Raw genomic sequence first — 26,253 nt, forward strand, 5'->3', positions numbered from 1 at the left:
AGCGAAAAACAAGATGGACGCGACCGCATGGGCAAGTTTGCACAATATTTCCCCCCAAACATGCAAAAATCATCGCGAACACGTAATACATGTTCCCGAACAGGAAATATTCATCGCGAACAGGCAGGAGCATGTAATACGCGACCTGGAACAGAAAATAGGCATCGCAAACAGGCAGGACAAGTGAAAAACAAGATGGCCGCACCCATTAGCGACCGCATTGGCAAGTTAGCGACATATTTCCCTGCGAGCATGCAAAAACACATCGCGAACAGGCGGGGCAAGCAATTCCGCGTGTTTGCGGAAATTCCTCTTGCTTGGAGATTTTTTATGGTTTCGCTGAGGTTTGCGGAGCGCGACTACGCAAATTCCGCACAGACCTACCTCACATTATCAGCAATCCCATGCTTCCCCCAACAAAAGCCCAGGGTACAGCCACAAGGGACCCAGCAGCGGTGTAATCGCTGTACAGCTTCCAACACACATATGTTAATTCAAATCATATTTGGGGGACGTAGTCGCAATATGCCTTATACCCCTTCCCAATTGATTACTTGCCCCAGACACCATAATTATTTACAGCTGAAGAAAGAGATGGCGACAAACAAGATTATTTACAATTTTTGCAAGTCGAAAGTGAAAGGAGGAGCAAAATGTACCTTCAAAGCTCTTTAACCAAATTAAAACAGAACACCTTTCACTTTTGTTTATCACAAACTCGACCCGAAGGTATCAGAGCACTTTACATGAGCACCAGTTGCATTACAGGCAGACACTTCAGCCATCTGTGCAAAATAAAACAACACACAACAAAAACTTACAAAATATATTAAGTCAATACATAATACCAAAAACAAACATAGTTAGCAAGCAGAGGCTGGCAGAGGTTTGTTTTTAATACTATTGTAAACAGCAACCTGGAGGACTGAAGTTTACTTTGTTCCAGGATGCCACCAAGTGGAAGCAAGCAATTAAGGATCAGCACCAGACCATAACGTTCTGGAATACCTTCCATCATGACTGTGTTCTAGTGACTAAGTTGCAGCTTTTCGAGCCTGGGACATAGGTTTGGATTACACCCTTTACATATGACAGAAAATTGTGTGATTCTGTAGAAATCACTTTCATTGTGCCTAGAAACATACATTTGTAAAAACTGTACATTTACCAGTAGTAGCAGCAGCAAAGTGAAGTAGGCCCTAGTATCCTCGCTGCTCTGCCATAAATGTACAGTTTTGGGACCAAGATGATAGCTGAGAGAATCTTCCTAAGAGTGGATCGTCGGTGGTTTCGACTATTGCAAGCATTCTGCCCTTCATCTTTTGTCTGTTTGATACTACTCTCGGAAGAAACCTTAACCAAAACAATTTAAAATTCTGAACAACTTGAAATCGTAAATAAAGGTCTGGCGGTTGTCCTTACTGTTTCCCATGACACTTTTAGCTACCCCAAATTGTGAGAAAATAAGTATAGACCAATATTTTAGTGAGAACGAGCAGGATTCATTAAAACATACATAAACAATAAGGAGAAAAAAATCTAAATGCTAGTTATACCATGCATAATTTCTGCCAAATTGACAGCTTTTGAAAAGACAGTATTAAAAAGATTGAGAAATTACAGATTAAGAGATTAAACGACCATCACAAAGTATCTCCCAAAAAGCAAGAGGCTGTTCAATCTCTTACCACAAACAAAGAGCTCATCCTACAACAGGCGTACCAAGGCGGAGTAATCTTCCTCTAGAGTTTCACTGTGTATAAAGAGGAAGCAAAATGACGACATCAGATGCAAACGGCTACCGCAAGGTCCCTACGGCCTCTGTCAATGAGAACCACCAACTGGTTATGCTGAATTTCTGCCAGCCAATATGGCAAACCCTGCTCTGCTATACACTTAAAGAATGAATAAAGCGAATGTTCCAAACCCTGTAGCACCCTCCTGTGTCAGGTTTAGTTTCCCTGCTTGAAACTCTCAAGCAATAGTGTTGTTGGTTTTTCAGAGCTTTGGTCAGGAAGATTTCATCCTGAGAAAGGAGTAGGACTGATATGCTGCACATCTTGATGAAAAACTTAAAGACACTCAAAACATCTAGGCAGTTTTAAAATAGAATCTTTATACACTGGTACACCACAGCTATCAGTTGTATAGGATCTGATCCATCATATTTATTGGCCTTACTCAACAACTAAATCCTTAATAATCAAGGGTGCTCAAGGGTGATGAACAGTCGCTCCTTTATGTTGGAGGTGCTATCAAAGGCTGTGACTAGCAGCACCAAGCATGGAATATCTGTATGTACAGACATTCCAATCCCTAGGAGAGGTGCTAGAGGGGATATGTTGCTGACATTTCCATCATTGGAATGAGAATAAGTCATAACCAGAGTCCTCCTTTAATTGGTTGCATAGTCAAAAGGAGAACATTAAACGTCCAATCAATGCCAACATTTCTAGCTCTGTGGATATATGCACATGCTGGCTGTCTAAAAGGTTTAATAAGATAACTAATATGGATTCGCTTTTAAGAATCGACACCCAACACTGAAATGGGACTACCTAAAGTCTGCACAGAATCTTTGAATTAGAGGAACTGTTCTGATGTGATTACTTATGACAAGCAATCAAGAAAGTTAACAAATAAAATATGTGCAACAGGCTACACTCAGAAGTCGGGTAAGGACAGCAATCAAGAGGCATTATTGGAAACAAGATTAACAGAGTAACCACTCTTGAGAATCAACTAAAATTAGTATTTTGAAAACGGTAAATTTTGAATGTTGGGAACATATCTATGACTTGAATGAACGGCTAAACTGAAATCGATTAATTAATTATATTAGTATGATCAGACCTAAAAATAAAGCTTTCCACGGCGGAGATAAGGTCTGTGTATGGAGCTTTATAGGCAAATAAGAAAATGCTGAAAATGTTGCTTGCTCTATATGAACCCGAGCATTATAACAAAAAATGTTTCATTCAGCTTAGCTGTGAAAAACAATACGAATAATCAGAGGATGGATCCCAGATGTGTGTAAGACCGTTAAGAACTATTACAATGAAGAATTACAACTACTACAACAAGTAACAAGTGTATTTGTTTAATGTAATTAAGTATGAAAATATTACCTTTCTTGCTCCCAATTAAAAGCGCAATGGATCTTCAGAATACATCGGGGTACAAGCCAGATTCAGGCAAAAATAGAATGTGATGAGTAGCCAAAGACAGATGAGCAGGAATTAGGCGGCGAGGACAGTTAAAACATCGACAGTAAGGGTGCCAGAAACTAAATTGGATTTTGAGGTGAATATACATATTAAGTCTTAGAAATTACTACTGGTCATTAGTAGGCCTTTGTGAACTTCTGACAGTCTTGTAAAATGACCTCTCATCCTCACTGATTAATCTTATATGAGTTCAGAATATTAATCTTAGTTGAGAGATTAATGGAAATCTTGGCTTTTTAACTTCAGGTTAGGTTTCTCGAACCAGTTCAAAGCATTATTGAAGTCAAGTTATTCTGCATTTTTACAGCAGATGAAAACAACAGATAATGGTTAATATATGAGAATCTGTTTTAGAATCAATAACCAAATATGACAGGTTATTTCGCATGCCATTACTACGCGGTTATTACTTAGCAATAACCGTTACTACGCAAGGTTTTACTTCGCATACCATTACTTTGAAAGTGTTAATGTATGCAAAGTACAAACTTGCCTAGTAATAAAAATAGTATGCGAAATAACATGTCATAGAAAATACACTACCCTACACATCTAACACACTACACTACCCTAAACTACACTACTGAAACACCACTACACTACCCTAAACCGTACCCCCTACACTAACATACACATTTCCCTACTCCGCTCCCTACACTCTTTCACTACCCATCAAAACCACCACCGACACTACACACTAAAACAGTAAACTACACTACACTACCCTAAACCCTAAAACACTACCCCCAGCACCACCTGCCCCTAGCCCCAGTCCTGTCCCTAACCCCAAACACTACCCTGCACAAACCCCGACTCTACCCTAAACCCTACACTAAACCATAAAACCCTACACTAACCCCACAACACTACCCTAAACCATAAAACCCTACACTAACCCCACAACACTACCCTAAACCCTAGAACCCTACACTACACTAACCCCACAACACTACCCTAAACCCCTACACTACACTAACCCCACAACACTACCCTAAACCCTAAAACCCTACACTACACTAACCCCACAACACTACCCTAAACCCTACAGCACAACTCTGCCTCTAGCTCCAGTCCTGTCCCTACTCCCAAACACTATCCTACACAACCCCCAACACTACCCTAAAGCCTAAAAGACTACACTACACTAACCCCACAACACTACCCTAAACCCTTGAACCCTACAGTACACTAACCCCACAACACTACCCTAAACCCTAAAACCCTACACTAACCCCAAAACACTACCCTAAACCCTAAAACACTATCCCCATCACAACGCTGCCCCTAGCCCCAGTCCTGTCCCTACTCCCAAACACTACCCTGCACAACCCCCAACACTACTCTACACTATACTAAACTAATACAAGTACACAACCCACAACTCTACATTACACTAACACAATACACAACCCTGCACAACCCTGCACAGCCCCTGCACGCCCCTACACAGCCCCACTTACCTCTACCACGTGTTGTTCAAATCTTCTCCCCCTTCCGACTTCCTCCGTTGTGGGCAGGCACGAGGGCAGGCGCAGAGAGTGGCACCCGGAAAAGCAGCAGCAGACCCCTCACAGGATCAAATGTCCACCGCGACGAGCTCCAAGTGCGGCGCTCGCCCCCTACGCATGCGGCGTTACTGCGCATGTGATGTAACAGCAGCGTACTAAAAGCAATGCGTTGTTACATCGCATGCATAGAAACGCTTGCGAAGTAACGGTATGCGTAGAAACAGCCGCGCACTAATGGCTGTTCACCTTAATAACCAGGGTTCAGCAGTTCAAAGGTTTGAATGTAAATCACAGTTCTGATTTAAGTGGTGTCCTTGTTGAAAGGAGGGAATATCAGACTTATCAAAATAGGTCAAACGGGGCACAATGGTTTGTACAATGTTTTAGCACCTTAAGGCCAACAGCAGGAAATTATGTAGCTATTATATTAATACTCAAATTTGCGGTTTATAAATAATACAAAAAGGCACAAGCAGTAGTGATCACGATATTGGGTCTGTGCAACAGAACTCTTAGATTACTTCACTAATGAAGGCAAAGCCTCTATTCAGGAATCCTAGAGCCAGATAAATTGGAGCGCTGATAAAATATACAGTGCAATAGTTTATCAATGCAAAATACTGTGGTCTCATGCTAATCGTGGACAACTGTTCAAGAGCAACATTATATGTATTACATATAATTACTATTAAAGCACACTAAGTATCTATTTTCAGCTGAATAAATGTTTACGAAAATACTCCAGGAAACATAGGTGGACCAAAACATTATACAGCATTTTAGTACTAAGTGCACTCTCCCTCTGCTCCATCACATGGATGTTTTCAGGAATGATTTCCTAAATACCTAAGGAAACTACTGTGTGCAGCGAAGTCTAAAACACCTTGTTTTAGCTTCAGTTGTGGACCCTGATAAAAAAGCATGATTAACTCAGACAGAGGGGGCACAAAGCAAGGAACCCCGACAACTGCACTAGGATCCACTCTGCTGCAGTTTTTGGTCTCGCCTAGGCAGTGCCTGCGCTGTCTCTTCGAGACATGTTGTATTCAGGCTATGGGCATAAAGCTCCACCCGCTTTTCGCCCATCTTTTTAATTGCCTCCTTTCTCTGTCCTATGTAAATGGTGGCTTTTCATAGGTCACTGAGCTTAGTAGTCCCTCCTTATTACCGCCTTGTCTCTTCTTGTAACCTCTCATGTGGACACCCCGTGTTATATGTGTTGGTCCTCCCAAGGTTTCAATTACAACCTCAAAACGCTATTTTCCTGCCTTCAGGCAGGACATACGCTTGGCCCTAAGCAAGGCTAGCAGTGTTTACTTTACTCACAAGCACATCTCACATTTATACAAGACCTTCTATAAATGTCCCTTCATCAGCTCCAAACAGAGCATAACCTAATCCGGAATCAATATAATAATTTGTTTGTCACATTTCAAAGATACTAATTGTATATATGGACATAGCTATTTGAATGTAGTCGTGATACTAGTCTTGCATGTAATGAATTATGGGTAGGGTGGATTTACCATATCTCCTGCAGGGTGCAGTACGGTATGTGACCAAAAGAGGTCCCATGGGACCTCTTTTGGCTACATACAATACAGCACCCTGCAACATGGCTAGGTAAAAAACATTGCCAATGACTCCAACAAATCTGAGACTGATTGCATTTCCAATGCTATAGGTCTCCCATTTGTCAAAGTTAGGGCTGTTGGTGTTGAAAATGACAATGCTTTTTACTTTTGCTATTTTACACCATTGGCAATAGTGCAAAGCAAATATAGTAACTCCACTGTAAATTGAAAAGAAATGTAAAAACACTGTTATTTTCAATGACAACAGCTCTAACATTAACAAATGCAAGACCTATTGCATTGCAAATGCTTGTTCACTAGGTGTACCAATACCACATTCATAGTGGTTAAGAGGTAAGAATCCATTAGTGAGGGAAAGTACTTGTAAAGTGCACACCACTGAGTAAACCAACTTTAAAAGACTAATAGTATGGTACCTTAGTGTGCAGAAGGCGGCACTCAAACAAAAAATAAGAACAAATAATAATAAGAATCCCAAAATATACTGCATGTTGCAAATGTATTTAGCATTTTGGAAATGGTGTATGCCCAGTAGTGAGTCCTAGCATCACATCAGGATTGGCGTGAGCCATAAGTAGTGTGTTATTCATTCTTTTCTGAATCTAAAGAAATCTTATTCAAGCCTTTAATGGATGGGAATGGAATCTTAGAGCGCAACATTCAGTATGGAGGAATCTTCCTGGGGTATTCTAGAGAGTTGCAATGGTTACTAAGGATTTAGAATGTTAGAAAACAGTTGTGTTAGAGAGACTGTGGCGGTTGATGGGGTCTTTGTTACCTTCCTGCTCATTGAATACAAATAATCTATTCACGTGGAGCCTTTGGTGTTTCATTGAACTTAACACTGGCAACAAGCAATCTCAGAACAACAAAGAACCCAGGATCAAAGACCTCAACATACTTTCCTGCTTCTTCTCGCTTGGACTTTCAAACTCTGTCGGAAACGATTTTTTGGACTGTGCTTCCAGTGAGTGCACTTTTACTTTATGTTATATTCTGTACCTTAAAGCTAAGGCACAGGCTCCAATTCGGAGTGCCAGCTGATTTTAGACTGTTAAATCTGCAGCTTGAGCTTTCTTCTTGAGAACCACTTGGAATGTGTCCAGGCACGTAAACCACCCTTGAGCATCCTCAAGGCGGCAACTATTTCTCTAGCGCTATACAGGAAGCAAGAACTCTTGAGCACACCAGGCTTACTGGCACTCTGCCTGGTAGCACAATGCTTCTGGACAGGAAAGGAGGAGCACTCTGTGATGTCGCACATCACATCATACGGAACTCACCAGATTTTATTTGTTTATGCTGCTCATCATATAGCAGGGTGCACATGGAAGCCATTGTTCTGCCTGCTCACTGCGACTGTGCTACCTGTATTATTGACTTACCTGACTCTATATGCACACATCTATCTGTAATATCTGCATATTGATGTACCTGTTTTACCTTACTCCCTAATGATCTGAGTTTCACTCTTTTGTTGGTATGCCCTGCCTTTGTAAAGCGCTCTGATATCTGCAAAGATCTTGTTCGCGCTATATAAAACTTTCAAAATAAATAAATAAATAAATTTAACTTTCAGGAAACTCAGTGGTCTTTGTCTGCTTTGCCTATGTGGTGCCTAAGAGAAGGAAAACAATCAATTTTTTGAGGAACAGTTTAACCCCTTAATTGCTGCCGTCGGCCAATGGCCGACGGCAGCACTACCTGCCCAGTGCTGCCGTCGGCCATTGGCCGACGGCGCCCCACCCGCGCCCGGAAACGCCCGCACCGCGGCGGAATTACCGCTGCGGTTAACGGGTTAAAGGCCTTTAGGATTTTTTTATTAGTAGGTAGTTATAGTTAAGACCTAGTTTCCATAGGAAGAGCATTTTTTCATTTGACAATAACTTTGGTGTTGTTTGATTAATCCTCGCAAAACTTTCAAAACTAGTATGACGCTCACTCCAGTTGCTGTCTTGAAAGTTTAGTAGTGATCCATTAAGCTGGGGCTGAGAAAAAGGGGTGGTCCTAAAAGGAGTTTTCCCCGAGTTAATTCCCATAGAGATTTTAGACACAACTACAGCCCGAACTGCTAAAGGAATTACACCAAATTTGGCAGAAAGTTAGTTGTTGGTCCAGAAAGTGACCTTTTTTGAAAACTAGCGTAAATCCTTTCAGTCGTTTTTGAGATATTAAGAGAAAAGACAATTTGTCTCTGAGACCCATGGCTTTTTAACCAAAGTATTTGGAAAATGTGATTTATTTAGCTTTGTTCATAGTTTCTTTAATTGGTAAGTACCTCGGCTTTCCAACACCCCACTTCCACTATGCTTCATTCATGGTCCTCCGAGAAAGAAAATTCCTTTCCGCTCCACTTCATGCATGGTCAAGTTGGCAAAAAAACAGGTTCCTCACAAATCAATCTCCTGCCATAACCTGGAGACTATTCATATCTGAAAATTAAGCCGGTTTTCTCAATGCTAGACATTAGATGTCTTTATTAAAAGGCTAATAAAATAATACAGCAAATCACCTGAGTCTCGAATAATATTTTTTGGGAGAGCAGTAGTCTTACAACAGCAGTTGTGAGAAAAGTATAGGTATAAAGCCAGCTTACCTGCCTTCTTGTACGTGTTCTTTAAAAACTTTAAAAAACTCTACATAATAAGTTGCAGCAACTGATGCCAAGATCCAAAATACCGAATGAACATTAACTCTGTGAAGTGGCTTTTGTTTTGTCTTTTCTTTTTCAGGAATCTCTAAAAACAAAGTAGAAAGATATCTTCATGTTTATAGTTGTAGCGTTCCTTCTCAGAACAAGACATCACAGCGCTGCATAGAAGAATCATTATATATCAAGAACAAATCAAATTTAGAGCTAGGGCTGGACAGCAGCCCTCAAAATATCTCAAATACGAAGGCTGTATTGGGAGTGAAATGAGTGAGTCCAAACTTCTACAGAAGGGGATCTGTAGGTGAAGAAGGGGTTGTTTTCCAAAGAATTTATTTTTAACAAGCATTTACAAAGACAATAGGTCTCACCTCGGACTAACTAGCTTACCAATGCCTTTTGGCAATGCTAGATAGCATCGGCAAAATGGCCAAATGAAAAACAAATGTGCAATGATATGGCACCATAATTTTGTAGTGCGCACGTGCATCATTACACATGCACGCTTCCACAAAATGACAGGGGCACGACATATTTTTCTTTTAACTATTTACTGATCGAAAATCAATTGATAAATAATAACAAGCATTTGCAAAGCCATTAGGTATCTCCTTTGAGACCCTTTTGGCATTGCCAAATAATTGTAGCCAGGATGCACAGCATCTCTGTGAATGCATGTGCACACCTAATTAATGGAGCAGGTGCTTTTCTTTTTTTTTTTTGCATATAACAAAAAGGAAAGACATAAGGAAGTAGCACCGAGATGCCGTACATGTCCCCACACAGGGGAAAGAAATCAAATTAAAACGGTGGTGATGCTACATCGCAAAGAAAAGAAATCAAGCCAATCAGTCCAGGTACCTGCAAAAAGAAAGCAATAAGAGAAAGCATCATCGGTGCTGAGCCTTGTGAAATCAGGATGTTCCATAGCAAGCAGGTCTTCAGGTTATACCAAACCATTGAAATGCACCAATCGGCGAGAATAAGCACCTCGGTTGCAATGAGGAAAAAGAAAGAAAAAATGCAACTCCCCGGCCCCTGCCCCTCCCCCCTCCCCCCCCCATGACGGTGACACACACTTACCACATACATTCAGCAGCCACACTAAATTTGGAAAAGGTGTAGAGATCTCAATGATGCTGGGCAAACAGCCGAAGGCAAGCCTTTAGATAGGAAGGTTACCAAGGGACCCCACATGTGCGTGAAATTCTTGTAATTACCGAGGAAGATGTCCGCCATTCTTTCTAGGCTCAAAAGCCTCCAGAGTCTTGCGTGCCAAAGGGATATCGCTGGTGCCTCCTTCCGTTTCCATGCTGCCGCCAATGTGAGCTTGGTTGCCCCCAAGCACAACCACAGAATCTTTTTATCAGATCGCGTCTGGTGTTCAAGACCGGGGTCTCGCAGACCCAACAGCACAAAGGCCATAGAGTCCTCTATAGGATATTGAAGGATATCTTTGATATGGGAGAGAATTTCGTCCCAGTAAGGCCTAATCACCGGGCAGTCCCACCAAATGTGGCGGAAGTCCCCCAGGAGTCCACATCCCCTCAAGCACTTATCCGAGGTAGCCGGATAGATACGGTGGAGCCTAGTCGGACACATATACCATTGCGTGAGAGTATTTAAGTGAGCCTCCCTTAAGTGGACCGAGTGGTTAAATTGGGTCATATCCCTCCAAAGCGCTGACCATTCGGCGTCGGTTACATCCCTTCCCACCATCTCCTCCCATTGCTCCATATAGCGTGGCCTAGGTGACTGTTCAGATTGAAGCAGTAATTGATATAGGAAGGAGATGGCTCCCTTCATGGTAGACGTTCGCAGCAAAAAAGCCTCAAACTTCGAGGGAGGCTTCGTAGCTGCCTCCAGCACTCCTGGCGACGTGGCCCAATGTAGCAATTGGACATGCCGATACCTATCAGTCCGCGGCACCTGATAGTCCCGCATACAGTTAGCAAAGGTCAAAGGGTCAGAGCCATGAAACAGGTGAGTTAGTGCCCTACACCCACCCTCCCTCCATGCGTCAAAGGGCCCCTCGGCAAGCACCGGTGGAAAGGCCGGATTGAAATGCAAGGGCGTAAACTGAGACGGGAAAGTTGTCCACCGCTCATCAGTAGCCAAGGTATCCCAGACCTTCAGCGTGGTACCCGTGGGGGTACTGATGTAGGCGTTCAAGGGGCGGTCCCTCTTCGGTTTCTAGGCAAAATCCCAAATGGACCGACCAGCCACACTCCGGTCCATATGCAGCCAATGCTTTTCTGATAGCTGCTGCGACCATTCCACCATGACCCTCAATTGGGCAGCCTTATAATAGAGATGCAGGTCCGGCAGACCGACCCCACCCTCCGACCGAGGCCGGCGCAAGACTGTGAAGGACAGACGTGCTCGGCCCCCTTGCCAGACAAATCGCAGTATCTGCGTTTTAAGCTGTCGGAAGTAGGCGCTATCCAGCGGAATAGGCAGGGCCTGGAATAGGTACAAATATTTGGGGAGAAGGACCATTTTGATCGCATGTATCCTACCTAGCCAGGACAGGAATTTAGGTTTCCACCTCTCCAATTCGGCCCGGGTCTTCGTCAGGAGGGGTGGGAAGTTGGCCGCGAACAGTTTACCCACCGTCAGAGTCAGGTGGACTCCCAGATAAACAATCGAACCGGTTGCCCACGCCAATGGTGTCAACGCCCGCACATGAGCCACGTCAGTTTGTGAGAGAGTCAAATTCAAAATATAAGACTTGCCATAGTTCACTTTAAATCCCGCCACATCCTCAAATTCAAGTAAAATCTCCTTAATGCAAGGCAAGGAACCAGCCGGATCCGCCACCGAGAACAGGATGTCGTCCGCGAAGAGCGAGATTTTGTGTTGCTCTCCCGTGAACGGTATGCCTTTCACGCCTTCATGTTCCCTCACCGCCACCGCCAGAGGCTCAATACTGAGCGCGAACAGCAGGGGAGAGAGGGGACATCCCTGTCTGGTGCCCCGCGGATGTGGGAAGAAGGCCGATAGGTGGCCATTCACTGCTACTCTCGAGCGTGGGCTGCAAAAGTTTGCCTTCACCATAGTGATGAATTTGTCAGAAAAGCCGAAAGCCGTCAGCGTATTAAACAGAAAGCCCCAATCCACTCGGTCAAAGGCCTTCTCCGCGTCCAGGCCCACAAGCACAGCCGGAATGCGGAACCTGTCCGCCTTTTCAATGAGGTGAACCACTCTACGGGTTTTATCGTGGGTCTGGCGACCTTTAATAAAGCCAGACTGGTTGGGTGGATGATCGCCGGCATCAAATCCTGTAAGCGGCTCGCCAGGATCACCGAGCAAAATTTTGCGTCAATGTTAAGTAAGGCTATGGGGCGAAATGAAGCACATTGCGCCGGGTCCTTCCCTGGTTTCGGCAGGACCGTGATCACCGCCTCGGCCAGGGTCCCTGTGGACGTTCCGGACGACGCCATATCATTAAAGAGAGCCACTAGGAAGTCACACAGCTCGGTAGCATATGTCTTATAAAAGACCGCGGTGTAACCATCCGGACCCGGGGCCTTGTGTAACTTCAAGTTTTTGATGGCGGAGAGAACCTCCTCTCTAGAAATTGGCGCCTCCAATAAGTCGTTCCATTCTCTAGATACTCGCGATAAGGGCAAACGTTGCAAGAACCCTCTTTGTGTTTCCGTGTCCAAGTGATCACCCGTATACAACTCGGCGTAAAAGCGTCCAAAAATGTCCGTCTTCGTTCCGTCCCGATGTTGCAGCACACCTGCAGCGTCTCTGATCCCTCCTATATATTCCCGCTCTCTCCTATCCCGCAATTGCCGCGCCAAATGCCTGCCCACCTTGTTACCGCATGAATAGGATTGTCGCCCCAGTCTCAATAGCGTAAGCTCGGCCCTATTGGCGTAGTGCGCCTTTAATTTGCCCCTCACCGCTGTCAGCGGGCGGAGGATCACCCTCGAGGGGTTGAGTTTATGAGCACGTTCGAGCTCGACCACCTCAGTTTCCAAGGCCTCATGTTCCTTCCTCCGCAAGGCGTTAAGCTGCGAGTTGAGTCCCAGACACGTGCCCCCGATCGTAGCTTTAAAGGCGTCCCATGTGTTCGATAGTGAGGTGTCCGACGGGGGATTAAGGTCAAAGAATTCTCTAATGGCAAGCCGCAAGGCTTTATTGGACGTATCGTCCCTGATCACCGACGCCGGGAAGTACCACTTCCGATGCGACGCACCGGGCGGCGACCAACGAAGGCTAAGCACCAACAGACTATGGTCCGAAATGGATATCGGAAGAATGGCGGCATCTACCACGTCCCCGCGCAGTGATTGGCTAAGAAAAATTGAGTCCAAACGGGAATAGGAATGATGCACGTGGGAGAAGAATGTGTAATCCTTTGTAGTAGGGTGGAAAAAACGCCAGCCATCAACCAGCCCCAGCTCCCCCACCTCCAGCTGTGTCGATGCAGAAAACACCCCCGTACCCGCCCTATGCCCCCCTGAGCTATCCATATCCTTGTCCCACACCAGATTAAAATCCCCCAGCAAAAACAGATGGCCCTCCGCAAAGTCTCCAACCTTCAGCAACAAATCCTGTAAAAACTTATTCTGACCTGCGTTGGGTAAATACACCACCACAAAAGTGCACAGCCGGCCCTGAATAAGCCCTTTGGCCATCAACCAACGGCCTTCCTTATCGTTACGCACCTCCACAGGTTGAAAGTGAAGCGCAGCTCGGAAAAGGAGAGCCACCCCCCTATGTTTCGTGGCAGCGGAAGACCTATAGATAATGGGATAAGCCCTATGCCGTAGCTGCATCTCATCTTTCCGTGCTAGATGGGTTTCTTGCAACCCCACTACGTCAAGTTGATGATCCACCACATATTTCCACACCTTCTGCCTCTTCTGAGGCAAATTCATACCCTTAACGTTCCAAGTCCCTATGCTAATCGGCATAATAGAAATGGACCCCAAAACTCTCTCCTGTCACTCTAAGAGTCCCCACCCCCGTAGATAGACGACCTCTGATCCAAGAAACTTCCAAAGGGTCCGCCACTCTCCCCCCATGATAGCCCAAAGCTCGCCACACATCCACAGTAATCCTATCCACAGCTCCAGCTTGCCCACACACCAGCAACCATTCATCCAGCAGTCCCCCCTCCCCACCGTCATGGGACCCCCCCCAACACCCCAAACCCCCCAACTCCAAACCAATAGCAAGAACAAAGTCAAAACAGTGAATTCAAATATGGTACTCATCGTGTCCAGAAGTCCAAAGTTCGCAAGGGGCCTTCCATTCAGGAAGTGGGTCAGGGGGACCAACACGGTATCCCCCATGGCCACGGTCAAGGGTGTCTCCTCCAAAAGTACATCCATACTCCCAGACCAGGAGGCCAGAACCCCTCCGGCGTCGATCCATCAGCAAGGCAGGGGTCACGCTGCTCCGGAGCTTTGCTGCGTATCAGCCAAGGTAGCCGAGGCCACCGATGCCACCGCGTTGCCCCGTTCCTGCAAGCTGGTAGTGAGATCCGGTCGCCGCCGATCAGGGGAAGTGCCCACCCTGTGCCAGGAAGACGAGCGGTGGCTCCTCCGAGATGGGGAGGCAGCTGCTCCCTGCGAGGGTGGCACATCCTCCAGGCCCAAGAGGTCCTTCGCCACCTGGAGTGAGCGAATCTGTGCGAGCCGGTTCTGCCACCGGAAGATGATTCTGAAAGGATGTCCCAAGGAGTAAGCGATGCCACGCTCCCTCAAAAAAGCAGTCACTGGGCGGAACTCCCTCCGTTTCCGTAGCGTGGAGGCCGCTAAATCCTGATATAGCTGAGGGCGGTGGTCCCTGAACTGCAACGACGTGATGGCCCTGGCTTTGCGGAGGATGCGCTCTTTCACCTGAAAATCATGGACACAGACGAGAATGTCAGGAGGGCCCCCCCCCCCCTCGTCTAGGCAACCCCACTCTATGAACTCTGTCCATCCGAATTTCCCGCACATCCTCCTCATCCAATATCTGGAGGAACAACTCTTGAACATAGCCACGCAGATCGCCTGCCTCACCATCCCATGGCACAGCTCGGATACGGATGTTGTTCCTGCGGGAACGATTTTCTAGGTCCTCCGTGTGCGTCTGCAAGTCCAGGTTCTGCTCGGTGAGGCGGATGATATCCTGCTGCAACAGGTGCACATCGTTGGCCATACTTAAATCATGGTCCTCCAGAGTCGCTACCCTCTCGCCTATACCATCCACGTCCCTCCGCACATCCCGTAGATCGGAGGCCAATTGTGCGCGGAGCTCGGAGATGTCTTCCTTAATGGAGGCAAAGAATTCGGACATAAAAGCCTTTGTCACCGGCGCCTCATCGTCCGACTGTTTCGACGAGCCGCTAGCCCCTGGAGATGCCGGCTGCTGGGAGGATTTCGAAGCGCCATCCTTCCCCGGGCGCCCCTTGCGCAGCGTGTTAGACATGGCGGCGAGCAGCACTCCTCCCAGGCGCCACGCGGCTAAACAAGATGGCGGGCCCTGCCGCACGTTCCAGTCCAGAGCCGAGGCCCTTGATCTCAATGTCCAAGCCTCGAGCTATAGGCCGTAGTACTTCCGAAACATGCACACGGCCCACACAGCGGCCCAGGCCTCCGTTCCACACGCGCTCGTAGGCGTCACAGGCGTCTAGGGTAATGCACAAGAGTACGGATGGCCCCAAATCCCGTGGCGGCCACGCAGGAATGCCGCCGCTATCCCGTAGGCCGCGTCCTCCTCACACGCAAATCCGACCTCGCCGGGGCCAACCTAGCACCACCGCCGATCTGGCACCACTCTCCACCACCAGTCACGCTCAGGGCCACACCTGTAGCCGAGTCCTCACAGGCGCCGGCGCTCGGATGTCTCGGGCCTCTTCTCGACGAACACTGCCAGGCGCCGTTAAACCTCCGCCTCAACGCCTCGTGAGCTCGCTCCACGCCACAAGCCAGACACGCTGAGCACTCCGAGCCACACCGGAAGCTAGATCGGCCGCCTCGCCGACACGGTGCAGTTCTCCACTTTCAAGCAGCACCGGAGCTTCCAGGCGGGATCTCAGGGGCCCCGCCCCCTTCCAACGTCGGCCGCCAGGACCCAAGAGAGACCGGGGTCGTGCAGGCCTCAGAGCTCAGTCGGTCTTGTGGTCGACCCTGAAGCCTCTCCGCCCCACCCGACGGCATCAAACCACTCCGCTATGCCAGGGGAACTTCCGCAACACTTTTTGAAGTAAAATCACTCCGTTAGGACCGTGCCATAAGATGCTTTGTCGGATCGACGCCGGAGCGGCTCGGAAGAGCGTCCTACTCCGCCGCCATCTTGGCCACGCCCCCCGTGCTTTTCTTTTTAGCTTCATAGAAAATTAAATGCGTGCGGAAACCGAAAACCAAATAATAAATAAAATATAACATACTTAAGAAAAAAAGACCGCAGTTGTAAGGCACAAACGGAGAAGGGGGGGGAAGGAACAGGGAGTGGGTAGAGGGAAGGGAAAAACAGCAAATGTGGGAAAGCAACAAAGAGTGCAGAGGATGAGGTAATGTGATGGGGAAGAAGCATATGAGAGAGCTTGCAACATGCAATAAACAGCAACACAGAGCGTAGCGGATGTTTGGTGAGAGGGAAAAGCACACGAGGCAGAGAGCTGGAAAAAACATGAACTCTCATGGACAGCTCAAGTCGAGAAAAAAAATTACTTTAAAGTGAGCAGTGGAAGTATACGAGTCAGTGGAGTCAAACATGGTAAAGAGGCTATGCTCCAGAGAAGTGACAAACGCAAGACAGAACAAGATGGGCAAGGAAAGTCACTGAATAAGAAGCAAGTAAATGAGAGTGACAGTAATGCCAACAAATGGTAATCAATGGTCAGGCTATAAGTCCACTCTAAATTCTTGGTAAGCCTTCAATAGGAGTTTTCCAAGAAAACAGTGTGCACTCTCTGGGAGGAAAGACCTCAAGAGGAGTCCAAACTTTTTTAAAAAATCTATTGCCCACAGGAGGATATGAAAAGAAACTCATTCAATATTTCAGCACTAAATATCTGTTGCACTGGAAGACAACTGTAGACAGATGTTCATGATGCAGGTTCCCATAGGAGTATTTTATCTATATTTTTAGTTGTAGACTGTGGTAGATCAGAAATGTCCTTTGGTGGGCGGAGCGTGGTGCCAAAGTACGCTTTGAAAAGCAACCTTTAGAAACCTCAGTCATTCATAAAAATGAAAAGCAATAAACTTTTGTGGTTATTAAGAGTATCTATGTCTACAATTGTTGTACTCGACCCTCTGAAAAGTAGTAGTAGTAGTAAAAGTATGTTTATTAGACCGTTGGTCTCTGAACAGCATGATACATATTACAATAAATAATTTAAAACATATACAACAATTTCGATAATACTTTATAAAAACAATACATTAGAAAGGGGGAATTCCTACCTCTCTCACACAGCTTAAAATTCCCTATACCAATACTCCTAAAGTTACGATGAGCAATACCTTCGAGCTATGACATAAAGATGTGTTGCAGCCTAAACATAATTTTCTTTAAGCATTTTCCATGCCAATTTCTATCCAGTTCTTATTGGGTTTCCAACAGGGTCCTTTTTACCGCCTTCATATATTTTGCCATGTCGATTCCTACATCAAGGTTTGGCATGTCAGAAGGTAGATTAATTGCGAACAGGCGATCAGTTATACCATTTTTTAAAAACATGGGTCGTAGAAACAATTTCCGCTGCGACACAAATTTTCGGCAGTCTAGTAAAATATGTACATTGTCCCATTTGGTACCTAATCCACAGCGACATTTACCATCGGGCTGTACCATTTCTGCTTTTCTATTTCCATGAGATACCCAATGGTTGACCCCTATTCTCCACATGAGCACTTCAGCTCTTAGTCCAGCATTTAGTAGTGTATCCAAATAAGGGTACCACATATAATTCTCCCAACTATTCCTCATATAGTGGACTGATACTTCCTTTCCCAGGTATATCATGCCATTTTGCCTCAATATTTCTTTTCCTGCCACTCTAAGCTCCCCATTTGAGGCTTCAACCGACAGTGTTGCCTGGTCAAGTTTTACTGTTAGGTTTTTACATATCATGCACAATTTCATTCTAACCATCTTAGCCCAATTTAGGTTGCTATTCAAAATCTCCTCTTTACACCATTGTGCCACTTTGTGACTTCCTCAGATCCCAATCTTTTTCAAAATCTTAAAAGGGCCACTTGTACCTTATGTTCCATGATGTCAATCCTAGCACCACTCGGATTGCCTGGATCATAGTGGAGTCAGGCAGTGATATTAATGGTTTTTGACATTTTCCTTCCTCAATGTCCCAGTTGTTCTTCCCACTCAAATACAAGACCTTGGCCCCATACTGCACGTGTGGGGGTATCATTGCCTGATTGGCTTTCAGTAAAGGTCTATGTGACATATCCCCATAGATTTGGTTAAATTTCCTTAGCCCACATCCTTTTTGAACCAGATACCGAGGTATCTATATTCGTTCACGATTTCTAGTTTGATAGAACCCAGATACCAATTACAATTCTGAGTTTTCTTCCCAAAACATTGGATTTTAGTTTTGTCCATGTTTACAGTCGGGCGTTTGGCCAAACAATATTAATTAAAAGGAGATAACTTCCTTTGTAGTCCAATCTCTGTTTGGTCAAAAATTACTAAATCGTCAGCGTACAGCAAACAAGACAAATGTTTCCAATGCATTTTAGGGCTGGCACTCTAAATAAAATAATAGAACATATCAGTACAATTATAGTGTGAGTTCCGTCATTAGCTTCTAGTTTTCTCTCTCAAGGACAACAAGCACAAAACCCGGTGCAATTTAGCTCTTTCTTACCCCAAGTGTTGTATCTTTGCCAGGGTTCATCCCATTAGGCAGGGGCCCCTTTTCTTTCAAATATAGCAAAGTTCAAATTGAGACATAGCAAAGAAATGAAAGTGTTGAGAACTCTGCTAGGTACAAAAACTCCCTGTACCGTCATAGATTCCCAAGGTTGTTTCGTCCGCCATCTTAGCGGTGCCGATGTATAGGGGAGTGGCACAGTTTCAAACCAACAACAGTTCCCATCATGAGTCTCCGGAAAGGGAGCATCAACTAGTCCTTCCATAGTCGGCAGCGATCGTAGGCCTGACAATCCATTTGCGGCATCAAGCTTGCTAACATTCCCAAGAACACTGGTCAGAGGCTCCAACGCCTCCCATAGTACGGGGTCTGCTTCCTCCATTGAAGTGGCCATCTTGGGTATCTTCTTGTAGTGGACCAGGGTCCGGTCCCATCTGCACAATTCCAGACAAACACGCTATCATTTTATTAATGTGGGCTTCAACGCAAACATGAAGTGACCCTGTGGCTGCCAACACAGTTCGTAGTGACGGGTCACTCTCCGTCCGCTCCACAACACCTCGCTCGGTTTCGGTCATATTTGCATCCCCAGAGAGCCCGGTCTCCCTGGGGGAACAGGAGGATGCGGAACGGACGACTTCAGAGGGGGACTTATCGTTGGGAATAACAATCCAAACTCAGTCACCGCAGGCGGCGATCCCAACCCAGCGAACACCGGCGAGGCCCTAACCGGGCCACCGGGCCAGGGACCCCGTCCAATGCTCAAAATTGTGTATCATCACCCCTCCTTCGATGTTCACCAATTCAGCCAACCATCGTCAACTTTGGTCCAAGAAAATTTTTCCCACCTCGGGTAGACCGGACCCTGTCACACAACTACAGCCGATGTTGTTCAACTGAAACCCGGCTGGGTCAGTACTCGAGACCCCGGCTTCCAGGCTGGTTTAGGCCGCAAACTGCCACACAACATATCTTTGTCTAACAAACTGGTAGAAATCTCGGAATTGCACCATTAAGCTCCGATCCGTTTCATACACACGAAGGCAAGGCGCAAATTCAGGATAAGTAACAGGATCTTCTGGGAAGAGTCGGAGGTCGGCGAAGCCGGGGGCTTACGCGGTCATCTTGTTTGCTAGCGTAGCTCCTCCTCTGTAAAATATTCTTGAAAAAATTCACAGCTTATTTTTAAAAAATACAAATCCTGAGGCAAAATCCATTACATTTCTGGCGCTCTTGCGGTGCAAAAATAGCAAAAGTTCCAGATAACAGCTCACATTAAGTGCAGACAGAACAAAACTACTGACACTTCCAGACCGATGTGACATGCTAACTTGCAGAACACTGGTGCACCCACGTTGGAGGCACATACCAAGGCACATACCAAGGTGGAATGGGGGAACGTGCACCATCAGAACATTTTGCAGCCAGAGTGCTCAGTAATTCAAATGGATCCAGTAACCACGACAGAGGAGTGCAACATCATAGTAAGTAAGGTAAGCCTCAACTGTTTCATTCACACACTGCTCTCTCTCTGTATCCTGCTTCATACAGGCCAGAAAAGCCTAGGAGAAGAGTGCAAAATCTGAGAATCCAAACTTTTCATTTGTCTTCTCTGACTGACTCATCAGCCCAGCGAATGAAATAAGAGTGAGGAAAAGCTCCCACCCTTCACCACTCCCCTAAACTCTCAACAGCAACTCAGAGGCTGTTGAGAATCTAGGGAAGGGGCAAGGTGGTCCCACAACTACAGAATGCATTGCACATATGGTTTGAGAGTCTTGTTTACATCCTGAATGTAGCACTTTCCTGTCGCCTTGGAAACAAGGGTGACAAAAGGAATGCCATGGGTCACAGTTGCAAACACTGGCAATCCTTAAATGACACTGGAGAAAAAAGTGAATGAAGGAATAACCTCAGCCACTGAAGATCGTGCAGAGAAGCATTACAGCGCATCATTTATCAGCTACTGTACTACTCTAGAAAGAGATTGGCCTTATCCAAATCAACCTTGTTCTGCTCCAATAGGAACAGTCCAGGCTCTAATAGAAGGTCAATTTCCCTCCAGACACGGATGCATGCAACCCCAAACAGGTTTGAGCCTACTTAGGGCTCACCAGTGAGCAAATGCTGAAGTCCAGTGGCACAGTGAGCACAGGACTCTTGTTGTAACAAACTCATCACATTTACGATGTTCAAATAACAAACTGATAACGAAATGCTTGAATTAATCTCATTCATCGGCAATACCTCAGGCTGCACTCCAGATCATCCAATATCCTGTCTGCATGAGACCGTATATGTGTTGTCTGGTTGCATGGGTGTTTGTGTGTGCCTCTTTGAGTAGTATCTTTGTTTATAGGTTTCTCTATGTGTTTTTTGTTTGTAGAGCCAAAAATATTAACAACATACGGTTCTTACAGGAAAGAATACATGCATCTAAAATAGGCCAGACCTTTAACAACTGAAACAAATGCCTTTACAGCCAGCAGAAATTAACACATGTGCTAGGATGCTTGATTCCGGTCCAGGGAAGACATGGCTTAGCAGTTCGGGCTGGATTGTTCCCATGAGGCACAGGGTCAAGACTGATTTGCATATGGCCATGTCTGAACTGGGGCGGCTTGGTGAGCAAAATAATGATGGATTAAACCCAGATCTGTGACTGGGGGTGAATGTTCTGCCATCGTGCAACATTCCGTCCATCATCTTGTGTGTTTAGCATAATACATAAAGACCAGAAAGGCTTTATTCCCAGAAGGCAGCTTAACGAGCTAACCTTTCAAATATTGTGAGTAATAGATTTAGCGGAAACGTACAATCTTCCTGTAACGCTCGTAGCAGTAGATGCCACTAAGGTTTTTGACCAGGTTCACTGGCCATATCTGTGGGAAGTTTTAAAGCTTTTCGCATTTCCGCCCAATTTAATTACAGCTGCTCAACTTTTGTATAAATCACCAAGAGCAAAGGTTTTGGTTAATGGGGAGTTAACCGATTGGGTTAATTTGCTACGTAGTACTGGACAGTCCTGTCTCCACTTTTGTTTAACACATATATTGAACCTTTAGCAATATGGATTAGACAAGACCCTGTTATTATTTCTTTCAGATATGGCAATCTTGAGTTTAAGCTAGAGTTGTACGCAGACAATCTTTTACTCTACACCTTGAATCCGCAACTATCTATCCCCATATTAATGGCTAAAGCCGAAGCATTTGGAAGGGTTTCAGGATACAAAGTGAATACAAATATGACCAAAATAATGGAGTGGAACTAAACAATACAACAAATCGAATATGCGCTATCTCAGCGTGATAATTACGCAGAAACTGGCGGAAGTCACAAAGGTAAATTGGGACAAGATTAGACAAGAAGTAGAGAAATTGCTGGTTAGATGGGCAAATCTCCTGTTAAATTTGTACGGAAGGGCAAATCTCATCAAAATAGTTATTTTACCCAAAATAACATTTATTTTTATTCTATACCACTATTATTTGATAGAATGAAAATTGCTAAACTCCAAGGAAGGCTAGGAAGCTTTATTTGGGCCTCCAAGGGCTCACGTATATCTTGGAAAGGATTGAGGAGGAGATTGGAGAAGGGTGGGCTGGCCTTAGCGGATCTGACGACGTATGGGTATGCTTCTCTTTTTAAGAATTGCGGAATGCCTTTAAATAGGGTCGACAGTTCTGCTATAGGGAGTCTGTTTGGGGCCATGCTTGGAGAATTAAGGGAGGGTCAAGATCAATTGTGGTTTAAGTTTGGAGACCCAAAGTTCTTCAAAAAAGTAAGGTTGAAGATTTTATTGGGAGTTCTGAAAATATGGGTTTACATTCTGAAAAAAGTTAGGAATTCCACATTAATCGTCGAGGGCCCCAATTTGGGAATCCCCAGGGACTCCTGATCGTTTGAATGACTTGCTTAGTCTCCCACTTAATGCTTCTGATATTTCTTGTTGGAGGGATGTGAAGACTGGAACTGAGCTAGTTAGCTGGGAAACTTTGAATGTAATCGCATTGGGCAAATTACCAAGGTTTAAGTATTACCAGCTCTCCGTGAGGTGGGGGGATCAAAATTGGAGTGAAGAGGAGGATGACACTTGGTTAGCTCAAGCAATTAAAACTGGTATTATTAAGAAGGAGGTAGCTTTGTGGTATCAATATCTGATTAATGCAGATGATGATTTAGGAAAAAATATTCAGAAGCTTTGGGGGGAGGGAATTTTGAACATTAATTTGAGGGAAGCGTAGTTGGCCTCCTTTGCATTGTTGAGAGAGTGTGTGAAACCTGCCTATTTAAAACGTAACCACCTCTTCACGGCATATAGGGTATATTGGTCCCCGGCGAGGTTAGAAATTATTTTAGGGACACATTATGAATACCCAAGATGTAAGGATCCCATAGCTGACGATATCCATATGTTTCTAACATGTCCTGAATTTGAGAAGTTTTGTTTCGAGGTGTGCCAATTTTTAATCGAAGTCATAGGTATTACTGTGAAGGTCAGTCCCGCCCTGGTCTTTTTTGGAATTTTGCATGACAACACTATTAGCATCAGTAGATTAGATGAAAGATTTATTTTCTATGAAATCCTTTTAGGAAGAAGAGATTTGCAGATCAAGGAAGGCGAATCTTCCACCCTACCCCTTAGAATACAAAAAATGTGTCATATATATCAGTAAGCAGGACCTATTGTGTGATTTCAGCTGTAAAGAGAAAGTATGGCTTAAGCTGGCAGACTGGATCCAAAATCGATGGTCCAATGATTAAGCCAATGCTGAACTGTTGGTCCTGCGTTTCCTTCCGTGCTACGGGCACTCTCGGGAAGGGTGGAATAGGAAAACGGCTTTTTTCTCTTGATTGGAAGGACTTTAACCTGGCCTGGTTTACCAGAGAAGGGGAAGAGTATAACCAGCAAGTACATTGGCAGATTGAGGACAAAAAAAATAAAAAATGATTGTGTCAACCTTCACCACATTAGACAAGGCGCAGGCTTCCAAAAAGAAGGTGTTTTACTCAAAGTTTTTCGTCGGGCCGGTCGTGGCAGGGGGCGCTCAACCAGCCGCTTCTACACCCAAGCCACTTCCAGAAGCTTCAGGAAGACGCAGGCGCAGCCCAAACAGGAGTTCTTCCAATCCAGGAGAAACTGCAGGGGCATGGGCTCCAGAGGCGCAGCCAGAAGTCACTTTCAGACCCAAACAGATGAGACTTTCCCTTTACCCCCAGTCACAGGTAGGGGGCAGGCTGGCTTTATTCGTGCACAAATGGGAGGCAATCACCGCATGGGTTCTACAGACCTTCAGGGGATTCCACATAGAATTCTACGGGAACCCAGCGCTGGACTTCCGCCCCCGTCCCCTAGCTTTTAAAGAAGCCCAGAACGCCCTGGTAGACAGGGAAGTGCAGGAGCTGTTACGCAAAGGAGCGATCACTCACTCCTCCATCGACCCAACGGTGTTTCTAAGCAACATCTTTATGGTTGAACGCCCTAAAGGAGTTCAACAGCTGGTTGGTGTACCGCCATTTCAAAATGGTGGGGATCCACCTGCTGTGCGACCTCCTGGGCCCTGCCGACTGGATGGTGAGTCTAGACCTAAAGGACTCACCTGGTGGTCCAATTATTTTCCCCGCACCGCTGCTTACTTCAGTTTCAGTCGATAGGGCAGGTCTACGAGTTCACCACCCTTCCTTTCGGTCTGTCTTCAGCACCTTGGTGCTTCACCAAGGTCATCAACCCTGCGATAGAACACCTAAGAATTCGGGGCTTCCGCCTCATCATATATCTCGACGCTCTCCTTTTGGCTCAACGACAAGAAGTCCCTTCTCACACCACAAAGAAAAACAACATTCCTGGGTTTGTCATAGACTCAGTCAGCAAGTTACCATCCGGGGCAGGTCCGCATCTGCATTGACATGCGACTCCCAAACGCCGCGGTGAAAAGGGAACGTCACCTAGCCCCCACCATCGACGACATCTTGGGAGAACTGAACGGCGAAAAGTGGTTTTCGAAGATGGACCTCCGGTCTGGCTATCACCAACTGCCACTACACCCAGACTCTCGATACATCACCACCTTCTCTACGCATGTCGGCCTCAGGAGATACCGACGCCTGAATTTCGAGATCTCAAGTGCTGCAGAGGTGTTCCAAAACACCATCCGTGAAGTCCTCAGTCCCAGGGGTCTTAAACGTAAGCGATGACCTACTCATATGCGCATCATCGATAGAGGATCACCATCGTAGACTTTGCGGGGTTCTCCAGTGGATCAAAGAATCTGGACCAGCCCTATACAGAGAAAAGTGCCAGTTCTTAAGGAACAAGATCAGTTTTTTGGGCTACACATTCTCCGACCAAGGAGTGGCCCCACACCCTGACAAGGTGCGAGACGTGCAGGACGCACTGCACCCTCCAACATCTCAGAAATAAGGAGTTTCCTTGGAATAGTGAACTTTTGCGGGCGGTTTGCGCCGGATTTATCCAACCTCACAAAGCCCCTCAGGGAACTGGCAAAATCCTCCACCACATGGCAGTGGGGCCCGCACAGGAACAAGCCCTTAAGAAAACTAAAGCGGCCCTGTCGGCAGACACAACACTATCATACTTCGACCCGGCTCGAACCACCAACGTCGCTGTGGACGCCAGCCCATATGGGTTAGGAGCCGAGCTCACACAGTAGCAAGGAAATGGGGAGTGGGCCCCGATAGCATATGCGAGCCGCTCCTTAACAGACACAGAACAGAGATACTCGCAGATAGAACGAGAACCTATTGCCATCCACTGGGCCTGTCGGCATTTCCACGTCTACGTGTACGGCCATCCATTCACAGTGTCCACAAACCCCCTCATCCCTCCGTTTCAAAGGTCAGCATCCAAACCTCCCCCGAGGATTGAAAAATGGATCCTTCAGCTGCAGGGGTATGACTATCGAGTGGAATACAAACCTGGCTCACCCAATCCATCTGACTACCTTTCGAGGCATCCCCGGGCTGCCACCAAAGCGGAAGAAGAGGATGCCGATGACACCGAAGAGTATGTCCGCCGCGTAGCGAAAAGGTCCCGACCACTTCCCACGAGTCTTGTGACCATTGTAGAAGTCATCCGGACGGATGAATGCCTGCAACTGGCCATAACGGCGGTCCAATCAAATGACTGGCGCCCCATCCAGTTCACCATGACCAAATGGACGCCCCAGGCAAAGACCGTCCTGGAATCAATTGTACGGGTCAAGGATGAGCTTTCAGTCTACAGCAGTGGTTGCTCCGAGGCCCACGACTGGTGATCCCATCAAGTCTGACTCAACAAGCTGTGGACCTCGCACACCCGGGACATCAAGGCATGGTGAAAACAAAGAGTCGGCTGAGGGCCAAGGTGTGGTTCTCAGGGATGGACCCACTGGTTGAACAAACAGTCAGAACATGCTCATGGTGC

General features: G+C 46.0%; 1 protein-coding gene across 1 annotated transcript in view; it reads right to left on the bottom strand.

Annotated features, from left to right (window-relative positions):
• LOC147725424 (transmembrane protein 128-like) overlaps window positions 1–26,253 on the bottom strand; it is a 186,613-nt gene that overhangs the window by 133,191 nt on the left and 27,169 nt on the right. The window contains exon 2 of the mRNA XM_086964094.1: window positions 8,927–9,068. Coding sequence (XP_086820220.1) covers window positions 8,927–9,068 — 142 coding nt within the window. The remainder of the gene's footprint in view (window positions 1–8,926; window positions 9,069–26,253) is intronic.

Source organism: Lissotriton vulgaris, chromosome 3_2 (genome assembly GCF_964263255.1).
Source record: "Lissotriton vulgaris chromosome 3_2, aLisVul1.2, whole genome shotgun sequence".
Lineage (NCBI taxonomy): Eukaryota > Metazoa > Chordata > Amphibia > Caudata > Salamandridae > Lissotriton > Lissotriton vulgaris.